This window comes from Protobothrops mucrosquamatus, unplaced genomic scaffold, assembly GCF_001527695.2.
Source record: "Protobothrops mucrosquamatus isolate PMUCROS unplaced genomic scaffold, P.Mucros_1.0 scaffold126, whole genome shotgun sequence".
Lineage (NCBI taxonomy): Eukaryota > Metazoa > Chordata > Lepidosauria > Squamata > Viperidae > Protobothrops > Protobothrops mucrosquamatus.
The window spans coordinates 725,622-745,298 of NW_015386493.1; the positions used below are offsets into that span (position 1 = coordinate 725,622).

The window sequence follows — 19,677 nt, forward strand, 5'->3', positions numbered from 1 at the left end:
CTACTCGCACAAGCGTCGTTGTAGCTGTTTGCAGCCCTACTTGCACAGGCATCGCTGCGGGCATTCGTGGCCCCATTTGCATGAGCGTCACCGCAAGCATTGCAGGCATTTGTGGCCCCACTCAGGCATATATGCACACAATGATATTGTAGAAACTGATTGGCTTTCTTCTTCTTTAGCGTAAGTTGGAACTTGCATATAAGCCATTTGTGATCTGTTTCACAGCTAACACCTGTACATGTCTTTCATGCTTTATATAATCAATTTGTTTTCTTTGTATACCATCTGGTGATGTCCATTTAACATTGTGCTTATTTTAATTGCCATCTCCCTTTAGCTAAGCAACTGGGATGGCCTTGACACATTGTGTGACTTTGCTGGGAGTTTATACTCTTGGTTTGCACTCCTGGCCTTCTTTGCCCATCCCTCCCATGTACAGCCCCTCGTCCCCCACAAGACAGCACAGCAGAAAGGGGGGAAGGGAATCTTTTTTTCCTAGCCTTCCTTAAAAAAACAAACACATTTCTACCTACAGGCAATCCTCGACTTACAACCACAGTTGACTCCAAAATTTATGTTGCTAAGTGAGCTTTGTCCATTTTATGACTTTTGTCCGTTATTAAATGAATCATTGCAACTGTTAAGTTGGTAACACGGTTGTTAAGGGAATTTGCCTTTCCCATTTACTTTGCTTGCCAGAAGGTTGCAAAAGCTGATCACGTGACCCCCCAGGACAGTACACCCGACGTAAATATAAACCAGTTGCCAAGCATCTGGATTTTGATGACCTGATCATGGGGATGCTGCAATGGCCGTGTGAAAAACTTTGAACTGTCACTAAATGAACTGTTTGTAAGTCTACCTGTATCCCAATAGTGATACTGACGTAGTAACAGCACTGTCTTAGAGAGAACATTGCCACTTCCCAAGTCTCCCGTGGTCCCGCCCACGAGGTCAAACGCTGGCTCCGCCCCCAGGAGCTGCCTTTCCAAGTGAAGCTCCTGTCCGACTCAGCCTCCAGAAAGCTACTGCGATCCAAGGCCAAAGAGAGGGAGCGAGCTGGCCCCCAAATCCAGAAAAATCCTTTATGTCGGGAAAAAATCCGACCCTAACAGGGCTGAGGAACCTCTGGCACAGTTGCAACTCAGACGTCAGAGAAGGAGGGTTACAGGAGGCAGCTGTGAATGTGAAAATCATAGAGGTACGAAAAGAGGAAAGTTGCAAAGGAACTTTCTTTGCTAGAAGGAACTCTCCCCCCCCCTCCCGTTCTTTAAACTGCCTTTATTTCCCTTCGGGGGAATAGGAGTTTGCGCCATTAAAAGGAAAGACTCGAATCCAGTATTTTAAATGCTTGGTTTTTAAAACCTCAACTAAACCTGGAGTAAGCGCTATTTGAAACGCGGGAACTTAATAGTGGCTTTCAATGCAATTACTTTTCCAGGAAAACATGAACTTCGTGCGTTGGACGGTAATTTGTAGGAAAGCTTTTTATTCTTTTAAAAATATAAGCGTTGCTTCAAAAGATCCAGGATTCCAGTCTGGTTTAATATCTGGCGATGTCGTGGCGGAGACGGCAGACACTTTCTGCTTCCTAATCTAGCTATGACTCCTGCTGTTATTATTATTTTTTTTAACTCTATACCGGTAGTAAATGCTCTTTTTGATCATTCAAAGCGAACTCGGAAATGAGCTCTGAATTGTCTATGTCTATCATCGGCAGTCTATAGAGAATACGGAAGGAAAAGTGATTCCGCAAAACGCCCGGGCGTTCCTTTCTGGTGTCGCTCGAGAATACGAGACTGATTGCAATAAAAGGTAATATTTACAGCTCCGCCACTTAATCGGTTGTTTTTCTGTTCAGGTAGCGCTTTAAGGCGGCGTGAATAATTGCGGGCTGTCGGAAGCCTCGGTCGATCCTTTTGCAAGCTTCCTGCCAATCGCGTCTTGTTTGAGTCTAATATGGAACGTTGGCAAACGACAAGCTAACATTCAGATCTTGAGTTTCGACGTCCCATTCCATTTCTTTCCGCGTAGTTCTTACAACTAGGTATTCAGTCGAAATAAAACGCAGTTTACTTGTAGTACTTACACTACCGACTATACTTATAGTTAAGTTACTGTACTTATAATAAGCTAACTAACTTAACTTGGGGCTCACGTACATTTCCCAAAGGCTTTTAGGATTGTTATTTTACGGAGCCCTGTTATCTCCCTATATTTATTACTGTGCCTATCTATATCTGTGACTGGCTGGTTTCTCTTTCTTGCAAAGATACTTAAAATCCTGTCTTTTGCCAATCTTCTCCTATTAGTCATTCGGCCAACCCACTAGAGATGAGCACAGATAAAGATGGGCTGTTATGCAAGATAGTTGATGATGGAAAAGCTGCTGCGGTAGAAGATGAGAATAAACTAACGAAGCAAAAATCTCATCCAGAGAGTCGAGCTTATGCTGGTCCCCACAGTACAATGGTGACGGACGATACTAAGCGATTTAAGTTAAGTAGCATCCAGGTACCATATGTCCAAGAAAGGTAAGCTCTATCATCAGCTAAATGAAATAGTATATTTAAAGCACACCTGCTTGTATTTCTAACAGATCGGTATATTCTGGTTTGGGAGGAAATGTACATTAAATAATAGTGGCATTGCTTTTTTTAAAAAAAATGATAAGGTTTATGGGAAGGGATACTTTGTACCCTGTATTTTTGCTGTTTCTTTTATCAGATTCTCTTCTCATCTCAAATCTGAATGGTTTAGACCAGGGGTAGGCAATTTTGGCTCTTTTATGACTCGTGGACTTCAACTCCCAGAATTCCTGAGCCAGCCATGCTGGCTCAGGGATTCTGGGAGTTGAATTCCACGAGTCATAAAAGAGCCAAGGTTGCCTATCCCTGGTTTAGACAATTTTAGCTGTTGAATTCTTAGGGCCCCTTATTTATAGAATGACAGCTGAGCCCGCTGAGCCCAACTCAGCCTTACAGGGTTGTTTTATGGGTAAAATAGGAGATTGAAGGATTAGGTACCTTGCATTAATGTAAGATAGATAGGCAGGATAAAGCTTTAATGGTAATAATAAATGTTGTGCAGTAACTGCTCTCCCATAAACATATTTGCATTTTTCTGGTTTAACCATCATGGATTAGTAAGATGCTGTAGGTTCCCCAACCCAGCAGAAAGTGTCTGTTTTATTATTCTGAATAAGTGAAAGTCAAAGGAAAAAATATATATGTGGAAAACAAACTTTAGTAATATTTTTTCATGGAAGGATTAGCTTTTTGTTGTTGTCTTGTTCTTTTTCTTATTGCTTTATAGCTGCCTTCCTTCAATCTAGTCCTGTCCGGATGTATTAGACTAGTTTGTAGAATTTCTAACCAGCATATTGACTCTACCAGCTGAGCATTTGGGAGTTGTAGTTTAATATTACCTGAGGACAATAAGTTGGAGAACGCTGCTTTGCTTATTAAGAAATATGAATGGCTGATAAAATATGCACTGATTTTCCAAGTAAAACTCATAAAAATAAGATTAATTTTCCTAATCTTGAATAGCATCTTAGATACCCATTAACGGACTTTGAATATGATCCTAGTTCATGGAAGCATTGGAAAAATGATAGGTAGTAGGCAGTAAAATTATGTTCAATTGCAATATACTTTTAGTTTCCCCATTTTTCTTACAATAATCATTTGAAGAGTAAACATCATATAACTTTGAAAATGATAAACTTTCCTGTAATGAAATATGTTCTAGCCCAGTGATGGCGAACCTTTTAAAGACCGAGTGCCCAAAAACTGGACCCACCCCTGCTCCACTCCCTGCCCTGCCCCCGCTCTGCCCCCCATCCCCATCCCGCCTGCCCACAGGACCACTCACCACCTCCAGGGCCCACTGCAGATCGTCCAGACAGCAGTGCTATGGCGGCCACACCCTCTGCCCGCACCCTGCAGCATCAACTGCATGATGGGGTGTGAGGGCAGAGTCTTGTCTACGCTGCCTGGCTGCCATGTCCTTGGCTGCACTGCTCCGTGTGGGTCACGCTCGGGGGCAACTCTCCTTCAGGGGGGCTGCTGGAGAGGGGGTCGCAGGGGGAGGCAAGGCTAGGGCAACGCCACGTGTGCCCACAGAGAGGGCTCCGAGTGCCGCCTCTGGCACCCATGCCATAGGTTCGCCATCACTGTTTTAGCCATATCTCTGTCTCTACCATTAATCATTTCTGACAATACAGTGGGTGTTCATTAAGCGTCCTGCATGGAATTAGCCACAAGGTAGTGACAAACTGAGAAGCATCTGGCCATCTTCAACCTGGGGGATTTGGTTGGTCAGGTCCGGCCAAGCAACTGTCCTCAGGTCTAACATTTGCCTTAAATTTAATCGTATAAGTAATGCAGCACATACATATATGCCTGTTTTTCTCATAGCCCTAGGATGTCACAGCCAAAGGCAAGGAAGGCATCAGGGCCTCCGGTTATCACCGAAGAAAAACGGAGAAAAGGTTTTTTTAATCTGTCGTTTTCTAAAGGCAAAAAAGAAAAAGGCCCTCCTTGTGATAAAATGTCAAGCACGAGCATCAGCCACAAATTAATTGCCGATGAAGATAGTGCATGTCACTTGCAGAGGGCTCAAGCCGATATCTTGAAAGCATCGGTAGTCCACCAAGAGAATTATTTCAAGAGGAAAGAACTGCCTGCATCAATCATCCCTTGCCCAATGGGGTTCTCTGTAGACTTGTGAGTTCCTGCCATCAGTTTTGCTATGCACGTATATTTCAAAGTTTGTGACTTAGTTAACTGAGGTTTTTCAGGTGCTTAATATATACATGAAGAATTTTAGGGGCTGATATGATGGTAGGATCAAAATGTTGGCTCCCTGAAGGCTGTTTTACAAAAAAAGAAAGAAAGAAAGAAACAAGCTGCGGTCTCCACTTTCTTGCATAACTTCTTTCCACCTCCCTATTATTTTAATATTTAAAACTTAAGACCATTATTAAGTGGTATTTATTTCTCAACTTACAGTCCTAACTCCTTTAAACTCCTTACTTTTAACTCTAAAATTGATTTAGATTTGTCTAATTTTGTTTTCTTTCATTGAATTTCTCTATGTTGGTATTACTTTGGGGGGGGGGAACCCCATTTTCAGCAAGTCTGCATATTTGGTATTCTAATTCTTTTTGATCTCTCAGTAATTACTAGTATTTTAATGACTTGTAAAGCTATATACTGCAGTGTTTCTCAACTTTGACAATTTTAAGGCATGTGGACTTCAACTCCCAGAATTCCACAGCCAGCATTGCTGGCTGTGGAATTCTGGGAGTTGAAGTCCACATGCCTTAAAATTGTCTAGGTTGAGAAACACTGCTATATAGGAGGAGGTGGTCAGCTCCTAGTAAAGATTTGTGTGAGAACACCTAGTTTTTTTTCTTAATCCAAAATGTTGAACTATGGTACAAAAATTCTCAAAGCCATTATTATAGGGATAAAGAAATGTAAGAGAATGTGAAGCCTCCACAAACAGTTGTGCCCAAAATTTCTGTAATAGTGATATGTCTGACTTATTGCACAGTCGGTTTTCTGTAATATTCAATTTACTAAAGATCAGTAAGAATTAACTGTTGCCAAAAGAAAACTACATTTTGTTATTCTTTACAGTGTTCTTATACTTACTGTTGATCTAGCATTATACCTGAAAGTTCCCTTCATCAAACTGCCATGTGTGTGTGTTTGTGTGTGTGTTTGTGTTTATGCAAGGATATAAATACACATACATCTCTAAATACACACTACCAACCATCTTGTTTAGCAACCATTTGAAGTTAGGATGCACTGAAAATGTAACTTTATGATCAGTCCTTGTGTTTATGACCTGCAGGGCACAGTGTCTCTGCAGACTTGTATTTGCCGTTTAGGCATTTTGCAACTAGAGCCCATTTATGACCATCATAGCATCCTGCCATTTGTGTACATCACAACTAGCTAATCAAAATAATCAAAAGCTGTCCAGATATATTGGACCGCAACTTTCAAAATTTCCAGTGAAGATCAAAGTGGATGGGAGGATGCTAGACTGGTGAAGATAGAAGTCAACAGCTGGTAAAATGAGCCCAGGTGGTTCTTAGGGGTTTAGACTTTTAGACAAAGAAGTGGAGTACCAGCCTGTGAAAGCTAAAAGCTACTTTTGTTTTTCAAGTCTTTAAAAATCACAGATTGCTGTCTTCTACTGCCCAGTGGGATGACTTAGCATGCATTTTGATGGTGATGATGCACCTACCCTTGAGCATCCTTGCAATTTGCTCATTAGACTCCTGTAAGTAATTCTATGTTCATTTTACTATCTGACGCACATGGTAACACTTTGACACCAAGTTGGCTATTGTCCCTGTTTTTTTACCCTTTGAAAATAGCTAAATTAACTTTTTTTTGAGGAGGAGGAAGAGGAAGTGAAGCAGAGTTGGATTCAAAGTTATATTTCTCAGAATTTAGAAAATATTATTTGAAAACTATGGAAGATTTTTTTTTTTTGTGATACAGGCACGTTGGACTGCCATATAACTTGAGATGCAGTGCAAGAGTTTGTGCAGCACCTTGACCAGTGGTGGGATTCAAATATGTGAACAACCGGTTCTCTGTGTGGATGCTGCTTCCGGAAGTCCATTCTGGGCCTGGGCAACAAAAAAATTAGCTACCGGTTCTGCCGAACTGATGTGAACCGGCTGAATCCCACCACTGACCTTGACACAACAAAAATAAAATTGGTTTTCCTGCACAAGGGTTAGAGAGGTTAGAGGAAGGTTAGGAAAAATACCAATGTCACTCCACTGTTGTGGGTCATTACAACAATATTTGAATTATTACTCTTAGCATTCATTTATATCCTACCTGCCTAGATCCAAGATATTTTTAAGCTACATATCAAGTTGATATGCTAACTAAAAATTATTGGAGTTATTCTGTCTTCTAGCAGTTACCAGGTTGGGAAAGTTTCATTTAAAACAATGGTTATTAAACCGGGGTTAAGGATGCAGTTTGTTATTGTTTGTGAGTCAAGGATCCAGTTTGGGACTGACACTGTCGAGATGCTTATGTAAAACACCACAGTCTGTTTTTTTTGGTGGGCTAATCACATAATTTGAGACAGGGAAAAGGAGTAATAGGGTCATACAGTTTAAGAGTTACAGATTTAAAAGGACACAATGTTGCAAGAGTAACATCCAAAATACCCCATGAATCTACTTGTGGGAAAATTAATCTTCCTGTAACTTTCTTCGAATTAAAGTAATACGAATGTTTTCTTTCTTCATCTGATATATTTAAAAGAACTATCAGCAGAAGTAAAAATGGGAAAATCTTTTATGCAATATTTCGTTAAAGTTTTTCAGATGCACAAATAGGGTAGTTTGGATTCTGCATTCAGAAAATTATGTACTCTTATTTTAATTGATTGGGAGTAAAGGACTCATTTGAAGTCAGTTGCTCTCAATTAACTGAACATCCAATATAGGGCACAATCAAATACCCTAAGAATGGAACACCAGGGCTTTTTTTTCCTTTTTCTTTCCAGGGTGGTGCTAATACTCTGGCACTGATTTTGAGGCTATACTAACGTTAAGTCCAAAATCATTCTCCTCCCCATTCCTTTGATGGAAGGCATTTTATTGTGCCAAGAAGTTACTAGGGCAACATTATTAGATTATATTTATTTATGTATCTGGTGGAATACTGGCTGCTTTCTTAATAAAACCTAATTTTAATTCCCCTTTAAGGTTCTGCAATCACCAGCAAAATGCATTCTAATCTGGGAGGCAACAATCTGTTAGAGTTGTTATGGTCCAGAGGAGTAAAGGTATGTCTTCAAATTATTTACATTTGAGGATATATAATTTGGAGTACTTGTAATGTGTTTAAGAAGTTCCCCCTTCCCCTTTTCAGTGCACATGTACATAATGGTTATGTGCACTTTGCAAATAATTCAGAAGCAGTTGAAAAATGAGGTTGCTACTTTAATTGATAAGAGAGGTGCTGCATTTATGCACATTCCAAAGCACTTCTGAATAGATTTCAAAGTATGTGCTGTCCTAATACCAGTTACACATGGATTTAAACAAGGGGATGGGGAAAAATTCTTCAATAGGCTAGAATAGAGGTCCCCAACCCCCGGTCTTTGGACCAGTACCAGGCTGCGGCATGCCAGCTACTGGGCTGCACAAACAAGCAAAGCCCCATCCACAGGATGCAGGCAGCACCAAAACTACACACACTCCGGTCTGCGGAAAAAAACTTTCTCCACGTAACCGGTCCCTGATGCCCAAAAGGTTGGGGACCTCTGGGCTAGAAGAACTCCAAAGTATACATAAGCCTGCTTTAATTGTCACCCAAGTCATCTCTTTTGTTTTCAAGTTTGGGCAAAAGCTTGAAAAAATGATTCAGTTGCTTTAATGAGCAGAAGAGGGGTGCTGCATGAGTTCTGAAGCATTTCTTCCAAATCAGGTTTGCAGCATGGACAACCTTAATTGACAACTATTGCCTGAGAAAAGCTGCCTAGCTCCTTTTGCTGAGAAAGATATCTCTGTGAATTCAGTCTTTCCTGTTGCGTGAAGTGTATATCAATGTTGTTGCAGTGAGGAGGACCTGTACCGTGATGCGGATGAAATAGAGAGAGAGAAAGTGTTACTTGAGATTGGGACAGATTCTTCAGGTACATTTCAAAAGTATTTCTTTATGGCGTAAGGCCTATGCTGGATGATGCATAAATCAACACCTAGCACTTGTTGACTTAAAAAAAAATTGGTACAGTATGCTGCCCTTCAAAATCATTTTTCCCCCAGGGCAGCTTAAAAGATAAAAATTTGGAGCAAAGACTAAAATTACATAATAAAGACCAAAGAAATTGAATTCCACAATGGAATAAATAATAAAAGCAGCAGCCATAGTAATTACTTTTCTATGCAAATATACAAGGTATACTGAAAATCAGGCCCAATAAACCGGTTCTTAATCTAAAAGATAGAATTTGTCAATGTCAGAGAAAGTTAGTTACAGAATAGAGTTGGAAGGGACCTTGGAGGTCTTCTAGTCCAACCCACTGCTCAACCAGGAGATCCTATACTATTTCAGACAAGTGGCTGTCCAGTTTCTTCTTAAAGAAACCAGACTTAACAACAAAGTTATTGTACTTAAGAATGTTCAAAGGTCATGTGCCAAACAAGTAAAAAAAATGTTTAGAAGAAAACAACAATCAATTCCAACATTTTATGTAATTTATATAATAAATTCAAAGAGGTTTTTCATGCAAATCTTCAATACTGGAAAGCACATTTTTCAAAGCTTTGTACAACTGTCATTCGTAGCACCCAGTTCTAATTAGTACTCTTGCTGCAAAATTATGTATACATACACATACATAAAGTATTGCAATATTTTAAATGATAAATTACCAGACCCTGGATTTTTATCATGACATGGTTTTGGTGCACATAGTATCATATTTGTTTTCATATTAATTGCATCTGCGTGAAAGACCCACCCTTATACTAGCAAATAAATGGGAACACTTAGAAGACATTACATTTGACAAATGAAAAGTGTATGTATTTTATTCCAAGGAGGATCAAACATTCCAGATACAGGGAATCTGCAACTGATGGAAAATCCTGGCCATTTCCATCTGCATGTGGAGATACTTTTTAAAGAAATGTAGAGTGGAGTTTTCTGATGTTTAACTTAAATGTAATTTTCTTGTCTTAATTAAATTTAGATTTTCTAGAAAATAAGCTAAGTATTGAACCTGAAGTAGATATCATGGATTATTGCCAAGAAGAGTGGCGAGGAAACACATCCCACGCTGAATGTATTCGGAAGGTCTGTTCTCCTGTTTCTCTGTGTAGGGAATTTCTCTTTTCAGGATCTAAATCCGAATTGTTCTTTTCTTGAAAATATAGTAATAAATATAGACATATTCTAGTGAAACCTCAATGATTAATATTTACACAAAAGTCAGAGTATAAATTGTTTATCATGGGTAAATTGTTCTTTGTATTTTTGGTAATTGCAGAATTGAAAATAAAGTTTATTTTGGGAAATTGTAAAAGATAATGGCCTTTAATTTAGATTTAATCTAATTTATATGGTTATTTTGTAGAAAGATGCAGTGTAGGAACGATTATTGCATACAAATCGCTCAAGGTGCACCCAGCTCTTCTCAGTGTGATGTTTCGGTGCAATTTATGTTTGCAAAATTATGCTCATAATTGGATTCCTTTTGTTCGGACTGAAGGAGAAATTGATCAGATGATCAGATAAGGCATTTATTATTTATTTTATATGACCACCCAGTTTTAAAATTGCAATTCTGGCCACCTTGAGGATTAAAACACACACAAAAAGATAAACCATGAATATAGATACCATGAAAGCAGTACATAAAAACAACATAAATTGAGGCTAAACCATTTTTCAGAAGAGGCAGTTTGATATAGTGGTTAAGGTATCAAGCTAGAAATTCAGAGTCTATGAGCTCTAGTCCTCGTACCTTAGGCAGAAAGTCAGCTGGGTGATCTTGGGCCAGTCACTCTGTCTCAGCCCTAAGAAGCAGGCAATGGCAAACCACTTCTGAAATCTTACCCAAAAAGCTGCAGGGACTTGCTAGGCAGTCGCCAGGAGTTAAAAACTGACTTGAAGGTACAAAAATCAAAAACATTTTTTTCAGATGGACTTATCCAAAATCTTTTTTTTATTGTTAAAAGTTTTATGAAGATTACAGTATAAACCCCCATGCCCACCCCAAAACTCCTCCCTCCCCCTCCCCCACTTCCCAGAGCTGAACACAGGGTTACAAATATAATAATCAAAATCTATCTAGCATTAACCAACTATTAAAATAACCAAGTCCATAATGCGCTTTAACTCCCCTTTAACAGACTTATCCAAAATCTTGTCCCAGTGCTTGGGGGGAAAAAAGAGTTTTTAAAGCCTTGCAGAAGCCAACAGCTACACATCCACCCAAATCTTAGGGCAGGGATGCTATTCCAGCTACACTGACATAGATGACATAGTTTTAAAAAGGTAATTTGAAGCACAGCCACTCTCTCAGATCTTGCAGGATAGGCAGACACAACTACAGATGAGTGGCCCTGCAAATAATCCAGCCATATTCCATGAAGGGCTTTAATAGGCGTGATCTTGGTGTCTTAAGAATCTTACAGATTTGAAAAAGAGAAAATGACTAATCTTATTGTGCATCATAAAGAATGTTATCAGTTTTGATTCACATAACAACTGAGAGTCAAATCTTGTTTTTAATATGTAAAAAGATAACTCTGGAGTTTCCAATTTTGTAAGTGGGTGGGGATTTTTTACCCATTGTAATTCTGCTTGAGGTGGATAGGAAGAATGTAGTGCAATGTTTATCAAATTTAGCAACTTTAAGACCTGCAGACTTCAGTTCCAAGAATTTAGTAAAACACTGATGAAGAGCAATTGTGCAAGTAAAATAAGTATGAGAGCCAGTTAGATCTAGGCTAGAAACTGGGAGATTGTGAGTTCTAGTCCCATTTAGGCATGAGAACCGGTTGGGTGACTTCGGGCCAGTTACTCTTTTTTAGCCCAACTCACTTCATGGGGGTTGTTGCAGAGAAAATAGGAAAGAGTATTGGGTATTTTCATTGCCTTGAATTATTTATAAAAATAATAAAGATGGATAAGAAAAGATAGAGGAATAGAAAAAGAGTCTTGCTGCATCAGGCAAACATCTCTGATCAAAAGTCCTTATTTACAGCCTCATCTTCTTCCTTAGCATGGCTCACTCACCATCCCTTCCCAAAGTTTTTGTCATAACTAGATTTCTCCTCCCAGGATGTTTATGCTGTTACCAATTTGAACATCCAATTGCTGCTTTATCTTGGCTTGTTTAAAGGAGCTTAGAGTGCAGCTCAGGTTCTTTGAAGTTGTGTGGTTAAGTGAAAAGTGTCATTATCTTCTTTCCACGTGCAAAAAAAAAAAGAAAAATTGGGAGTGGGAGGGGAAGATGTGATTCTAAGGCGCTCTCCAGCCTCATTCCCAGTAGTCTAAATTATGAATTAGATTATTGTTTATGAGTGTATAAAGGGAGCTGTCACATTAGCTGCAGTCTTTTTCAGGATGTTGAATTTGTATGGTGATGATGATGCAAATAATCTATAGTTCAATCAGATTTTGCAGATTACCAAATCTCACAAGATTTCAGACAGTTCTAAATATTTATTTTATTTTGGGAGGGTGTCCAAACATGACATTTGGGAATACTGTGGATGATATAGTGCATGTATTCAGCAACAAGTTAGCAGTTGTGATTATTAACTTCGGGCAAATGTTGATGATTGGTTTAGAACTCTAGGTAACATGACAACTCCATTATCCTGTTGAGCTAGGACCGTCTCTATCAGATTATGATTTTTAATACAGGGCTATGAAGCTGTTTCACATAAATTTATTTCAATAAGAAGAGTGCGAGGAGATAATTACTGTGCTCTCCGGGCGACCTTATTTCAAGCTCTCAGCCAAGCTGGTCACCTTCCTCAGTGGCTTCAGAAAGAAGACCTCATATCGGTAGGCCTCATATTCAACCACTTTATTTCATAGGCAGACTTAAGATCATTTCTGCTTTGGAGTTTTATTCATCAGCCATAGGTGTTTATTGGAATACTGAAGCATTTTAAAAACACACACCTTTAAATGGCTTATTAAATAGCTTTAGGTTTCTGGGGATAAGAAGCTTAATTAAAAATGTAATACTTAAATAATCATTTTTTTTCAACTTTCTAATAAATGTTAACACTTAATATCTGAACCTTTCAGTTACCGGAGAAGCTGATGGTCAGATATGAATGGATCACTCAATGGCGACTCAGGCACACATGGACAAGTAAAGTGGAAAGCCTAATGGATGAAATTAAAGATTGTTTGATGTTACTAAAAAGAAAGGTACAAGTAATAATGTATGAAAATGAAATAGTTGCAGCTTAGCAGTCTTATCTAGGCAACCTGGTTTCTAAACATATAAAAACAAAAAAAATAATAAAGTTAGAAGGGACCTTGGAGGTCATCTAGTCCAACCCCCTGCTCAGGCAGGAAACTATGTCATTTCAGACATGGCTGTCAAATCTCATCTTAAAAATCTCCAGTGTTGCAATACCCACAACCTCTGGAAGAAAGCCGTTCCACTGATTAATTGTTCTAACTGTCAGGAAATTTCTCCTTAGTTCTACGTTGCTTCTCTCCTTGATTAGTTTCCATCTGTTGCTTCTTGTCTGCCTTCAGGTGCTTTGGAGAATAGCTTGACTCCCTCTTCTTTGTGGCAGCCCCTGAGATATTGGAACACTGCTATCATGTCACCCCTCGTCCTTCTCTTCATTAAACTAGACATACCCAATTCCAGCAACCGTTCTTTACATAATTTAGCCTCCAGTCCCTTAATCATTTTTGCTGCTCTTCTCTGAACTCTTTCTAGAGTCTCAAAATAAAGCATGTTGGAATTAACTAGTTCCATAGTTAATTAACTGGATTGTAGTTAATTATATTATGCATTGAACATAATTGCATAGTCCTTCATTTGCTACATGGTGGTTTAAATCCTTTTCCAGAAGTAAGTTGAGTTAGCAGTAAAAGCAGAATTTTGTAGCATCTTAAAGACAAACAAGTTCATTATTGCATTTCATCTTGGTAGACTTGCTCTTTTTCTGGAATAATAAATCTACAGAAAATACATTATTAGTGGCAGGTTTGTCGGAGAGAAATGAAATGCAAAAAGTACTGGTGATTATTCCTTATTTATCGTGATTACTCATCAGCCACCCTTATATTGCTGAGCAGAAATATGTGTGTCTTGAAAAACACCTGAACTCATGCCACAGGTTGAACAGATTGATGAATCCTAGGGCAGGTTTTTCATAATGAAATCTACTTTATATTCATTTTGTTTAAGAACGGTCACCAAAGGTCACTGACAATGTATAATGAAAGGTTGAAATGATCTCCCATTCATTAAATATTGCACCTGTAATTACAAATCCACAATTGTTATTGTTTTGTACAGAACCTAATCAGTGTGTCCTGGGTTAAATGTAGTTGGGGGATTGCTGACAAAGGATAGAATATATTGGAAAAGAAGAATATCCTTTGAAGTGAAATGTAATTCAGAATGCTAATCTAAAACTCCTTTTTTTGATATTTATAGAGGTAGATCAGCTTTGATGAACATTTCTTGCATGTATTTTATTATTAGGATAAGATTCTGTTGCTTGTTTTAACACTATTGCACAGGTATGCATTGAAAAGGTGGAGATGTAGATCCATTAAATAAATTAATGGCAAGACTGGATTGTTTTGCGCCACATTTATTGATGTGCATTAATTGAATTTTTATTTTGAAAGTATCTCGAAAAGCATTTTGAAAAAAGTAAATAATGGTGTATAAAATAAAAATAGATCTGCATAAAAACTGCTTAGAAATCAATCTCATTGTGTGTTACACAGACAATTTAAATGTTAAATAATTTTTGCAAGACATACCTCTGCACTTCATCGTGATACAGGTTAAGTTGTCATTAACAATATGGAGTTTTTTTATTAATATATTAGGCACTTGCCTTTTTTTAATAACAGCTATATTTCATAAAGTAATTATAGTTGATCGTGACAATTCACAATAATTGGAGAATGATACATTCCAATTAGAAGATTCCCCCCCCCCCTTTTCTCCTCTGTTTGAACATTTTAAATACCGGTAGCTTAATGAGTTGAAAATCAAGTCATCTGCAGCATGGTCAGAGAATATTCAAGGGTACCAATTGATAGCTGATGAGCTTCAAAACAAGGTTGGAATATCAATTGTGCTAGAGCAGAGGTCCCCAACCTTTTGGGCACCAGGGACCGGTTCCATGGAGAGAGGTTTTTCCGTGGACCGGAGGGGGTGTGGTTTTGTGTGCTGCCTGCATCTCGCGTATGGGGCTTTGCTTGTTTGTGCAGACCGGTTGCTGGCATGCCACGGACCGGTACTGGTCCACCAACCTGGGGTTGGGGACCCTTGTGCTAGAGGGTTTCAGTTTGTTTCACCAGGGACATCTTTTCATCCCAGTTAATCTAGTCACTGTTTATTTCCTGTTGTAGTGGAAAAATATGAGTGACATAAAAACCTTTGTAGAGAGGCAAGCAGCCTGTGATGAGCTTTTCAAAAGTGAAGAAGAAGAATACAAGCTCTATGAAGCAGTAAAGTTTCTTATGCTGAGCACTGCCATTCAATTGTATGAAGACAGCGAAAACGGCAAAGAGGTCCCTGTGTTCTCTTGGCTTCTGTTTGCTCGAGACACATCTAGCAATCCTTCCCAATTAATGGAAAACCACTTGAATCAACTTGGTCACACGGGAGGCCTTGAACAGGTAAGCACAATTCTTGCATTTATTAATTGAATATTCGATACCTAATGTAATGTTAAAAAATTAATCCAGTACAGTCAACAGCTGGAAAGGAACATGAGAAAGACCTTGGGAGAATGGGTGAAAAGCCATCTCAATGCTAAAAGACAGCAAAGTCTACAGATGGTTAGTGCAAGGTTCAGAAGAGACCCCACTTCCACCCCATCCTGTGCAGTTCCTCAGGCTATAAAGCAGAATAGTCCTTTCAGGTTTACCAGATTATGTCAATGTAGTTTTATGATAAAGCGGAGTTAACTCATCTGGAAATAAAAACAAACACGAAAAGGACAGGCACGCTCAGTACGTTTAACTTTCCTTTCTTTCTCCGTAGTCAATCTGCTTGGTTTTGAATAAAAGTACCTCACGGTCATTATTCAGTGTTTGAAAAGCAGCTGGTGTGTTCATGCCTATTTGAATAAGATATCAGAACACTGCTTATTAGGTTTTGTTTTTTAAAAGTGTGGGAATAGGTTGTCTTAAGCGTTGTATGGTTTGCTAATAATAGTTTTATATACTACAAAGTTATTTGGGTTCTGCACATCGCAAAATGTTGCAGCGTTTACTTCTACATGATGCATTGTGTGTGAGGTAATAGATGAGCATGGGAGCCAAGTTGTTGCATTCTCGACAGTTTAGAACTAGGTGGAATTTTAAAAGATCAGTCCATGAGAAAGTGTTCTAATTATATTCCTTGGCAGTTACAAATAGGCCAGTGAGCTTGCAGTCTGCCAGTTGTTAAAAAGTGATTGAGGGCTTTGGCCAGAGAAAACAAAAAGTTAAACAACACACAGAGTTGAAAGCCGGACAAAGCTTGAGGTTAGCAAAAAGCATCAGTGGAGTGCAACATAAAGAGCTATAAAGAAGAAGCAGAGCTGCAGCTATAGAAGAACAAAGATCTGGGTGAGAAGACACCGTAGGAAGGTCTCCGATCAGACTGTTAACTGAAAGGAGTTGGCTTTCAGAAGTTCATAGAGTCTTTAGAGTTTAAGGTATGTAACTTGATGGCCATCAGATGTCTTCTCAATCTTTTTTCCTTTGGCATACTGCTTGGACTGATGGGAGTTGAAGTCAAAATAGCCGGAAGACGCCAAGTTATTTAGGTTTGCTTAAATTTAAAAGAACTGACGCTTCAGGCACATATATACAGAGATGGTTTCTTCTTGCAGTCATTCAGAAACTTAACTATATATGCACATGTAGTAGGTCAAGGTGGAGCCTTGCATGCTTGACACTGTGTGTATATAGTTTCCTAAGTAGATCAGAAGTCTGAAAGCATAGGGAGAAAACCTATTACCTTTATTCAATGAAATCAAAACTGCCTTAATGCTTGTCTCTTTATAACATCAGATTTCGTTCTCCCTCCCATCTCTTAGGTTGAAATGTTTCTCCTTGCCTATGCTTTGCAGCATACCATCCAGGTTTACCGATTGTATAAGTACAAAACAGAAGAATTCATCACTCTTTATCCCAATGATCCTGAAGAAACCTGGCCCATGGTAACCCTTATAACAGAAGATGACCGACATTACAATATTCCTGCCCGAATGTGTGAAGAGACCAGTGTATAAGCGATATGATTCCCTTCCAATTACATAAACTGAATAAATGATGTAAAAGCAAACTTCTTAATTTGTAATATTATTTGGATTGTGACAGTTAATTTAACAAAACTTTGGAACACTGAATTTAGTTAGATTTACTCCCAGATTGGTGAATGCTTTATAGGCAGAGGGGATTAATTGGTAATATGATATCTCACTATTGATCACATTGCAATTATAGTACAATCGGGGGTCAATTTTTACAGGGCTTTTCTTGGGGGAATTGTACCCAAAGGAGATTGTGCACTCCTCCAATATAGAACAGATGAACTTGTTATTTGAGTGACTTGCCAGTAGGTGTCACTACAGGAAAGAGAGACATATGAAAAGTTCCTCTTGTTGCTTTCATAGGATAGTTCAGGGGTAGACAATCTTGGTACTTTTATGACTCATGAACTTCAACTCCCAGAATTCCTGAGCCATGCTGGCTCAGGAATTCTGGGAGTTGAAGTCCACGAGTCATAAAAAAAGCCAAGATTGCCTACCCCCGGGATAGTTTAATAAAATTTCCATTGGGGAGCTCATGTTTAAAATAAAGCTCATTTTCTTTTATGATTGTCTATTTCAGTCTATAAAGTGTGAGTAATCCATTACATAGAATGGATTATCAACATAACAACAATGGCTGCTTGTTCAAATGTTTGTCTAATTGCCCCATCCAAACGTGCTTAATCCTGTTTTGTAAGGGTTGGCACTGAAATCTGTTGTGTAAATTCTGAGCAGATGAGGAAAATTGGCAATAATGGAATTGGTTCATTACAAGGATGAAACCGTTCTCTGTTGTTTTTAACTATTTCAAAGAGATGGATCTAGAGTGCAAGAGACTGATTTTGGGATCTTTATAAATTCTCATTTAGACAAAACATGATTTTTTATGTAAGTGAAGTATTTTTATAAGCTTTCAAAGCATTCAGTATCGGAATCAAGACTTACATTGTATTTTTTCTCTGTATAATTTAAGATGATCTTGCCGGTTTTCTTGACAATAAACTTTAGCTTTTTTTAAACAAGCCATATAGGGTCCTTATCCACCCTGATTTCACTGGGGTTTCAGATATTCACACAGCCATCTGAACAACTCTTAAGGTGCAATGATTGGCCACTGACCATTGGCCTTCATAAATTACATGTTACGTTTTTGATGGGAAATGGGAGTGGGGTGATTTCAGAATTTAGGTTCACAGAATTGGAAGAATTCTTGGAGAGCCACCTCTTTTTTGCAGAATGTGCAATATAATGGCCTGCTTAATTGCCAGGTGGCCCTGCAGCCTCTGTTTGTAGCTCTCTGTCATGACTGGAGGTAGGCAGCCTGCTTTGTTGCTGTAGAAGTCTCACTATTAAATCTTCCCTCTAGATTTTAGCTGAAACACATTTTCCTCTAATCTGTCACCAAATGGTTCTACTCATGCTTTTGACCAACAGAAAAAAATCTGCACCATCGTCTGTTTATCAGATACAGGAAGGCTATTGGTAAACCTTCCCTTAATTTTCTGTTTTGCTGATTTCACCTCCCAGGGTTGGTTTGTTTTTTTCAATCAACTCTTCTATGTTAATGCATTCTTTAGCTCTCACCACTATAGTTACCTTTTCTGGACACATTCAATTTTTCAATATGCGTAAGGCCACCCAACTTGATTGCTATTCTGGGTGGCATATAATATGTATTTACATCTACATTACATATTTACACAATATAATTTTTATATTGTAAGCTGCCGAGAGTCGTCGGACACAAGATGGGCAGCAAATTAATTAATTCCACAATCTAAAAAGGATTTTTTAGATTGGCCTTGTTGCCGTGGACCAGCCTCACCGTGGTGTTGGGTGTTCAGCAAGTTGTCGGGTGCCCCGCTCTGTGGGCTCTCTGCACTCAGAGCAAACCCACTGAGAAGAAGGACCATGTCCACCAGGATCCTCAGCGACAACGTCCACAATGATGCCTAGAACTTCAGTTATGACCACAATGCCTTCCTGGGGTCTGATGAGACCAAGACCTTTGACCATCTGACTCCAGAGGAGAGCAAAGAGAGATTGGGGTAGGAGAAGCTTGATTGTGTGGGAGTTTAAACTGAATTTAAACTGAGTTTAGCTCTGGAAAGTGTCTCGCTGTTCCCTTTAGCTGGGTGTCTTTGGTTTCCAGAATGAAGTTCAGGGGGGTGTCTGGCTCTCCTAGAGGGCATTTTCCTTAAAAAAAAAAACCAAACAGGTAGTCCTAGATTTACGACCATTTATTTAGTGACTGTTCAAAGTTACAATGGCAATGAAAAAAGTAATGACCTATTTCGTGCTTATGACTGTTGCAGCATGATCAGAATTCAGATCCTTGTCAACTGGCTCATCTTTATGATGGTTGCAGCGTGCTAGGGACACGTGATCCCCTTTTGCAAACTTCTGACCAGCAAAGTCAATGGGGAAGCAAGATTCCCTTGGCAACCGAGTTACTAACTGAACGGCTGCAGAGATTCACCTAACAATTGTGGCAAGCAAGCTCCGTAAAATGGGGCAAAACTCACTTGACAACTGTCTTGCTTGCCAGTGGAGATTTTGGGCTCAATTATGGTCGTAAGCCGAGGACCCCATGTAGTTGCCCAGCCCTGTGCAAATTAAGTGTCACACATGCCTTGTCATGTAGG

At 39.0% G+C, this 19,677-nt stretch overlaps 1 protein-coding gene across 2 annotated transcripts; it reads left to right on the forward strand.

Annotated features, from left to right (window-relative positions):
- Positions 1–1,088: 1,088 nt before the first annotated feature.
- On the forward strand, positions 1,089–17,064 carry OTULIN (OTU deubiquitinase with linear linkage specificity). 2 transcript variants are annotated; one of them, XM_015813005.2, is made up of 10 exons: positions 1,089–1,201; positions 1,721–1,815; positions 2,313–2,534; positions 4,422–4,730; positions 8,615–8,691; positions 9,751–9,854; positions 12,435–12,578; positions 12,828–12,953; positions 15,138–15,407; positions 16,817–17,064. In XM_015813005.2, the coding sequence occupies exons 3-10, from the start codon at positions 2,335–2,337 to the stop codon at positions 17,009–17,011; spliced, it is 1,425 nt and encodes a 474-aa protein (XP_015668491.1). In that variant the 5' UTR covers positions 1,089–1,201; positions 1,721–1,815; positions 2,313–2,334; the 3' UTR covers positions 17,012–17,064. The 2 variants fall into 2 exon arrangements, with proteins under 2 accessions (XP_015668491.1, XP_015668492.1); XM_015813006.1 differs by lacking the exons at positions 1,089–1,201; positions 4,422–4,730 and having other exon boundaries at positions 1,644–1,815.
- Positions 17,065–19,677: the final 2,613 nt, after the last annotated feature.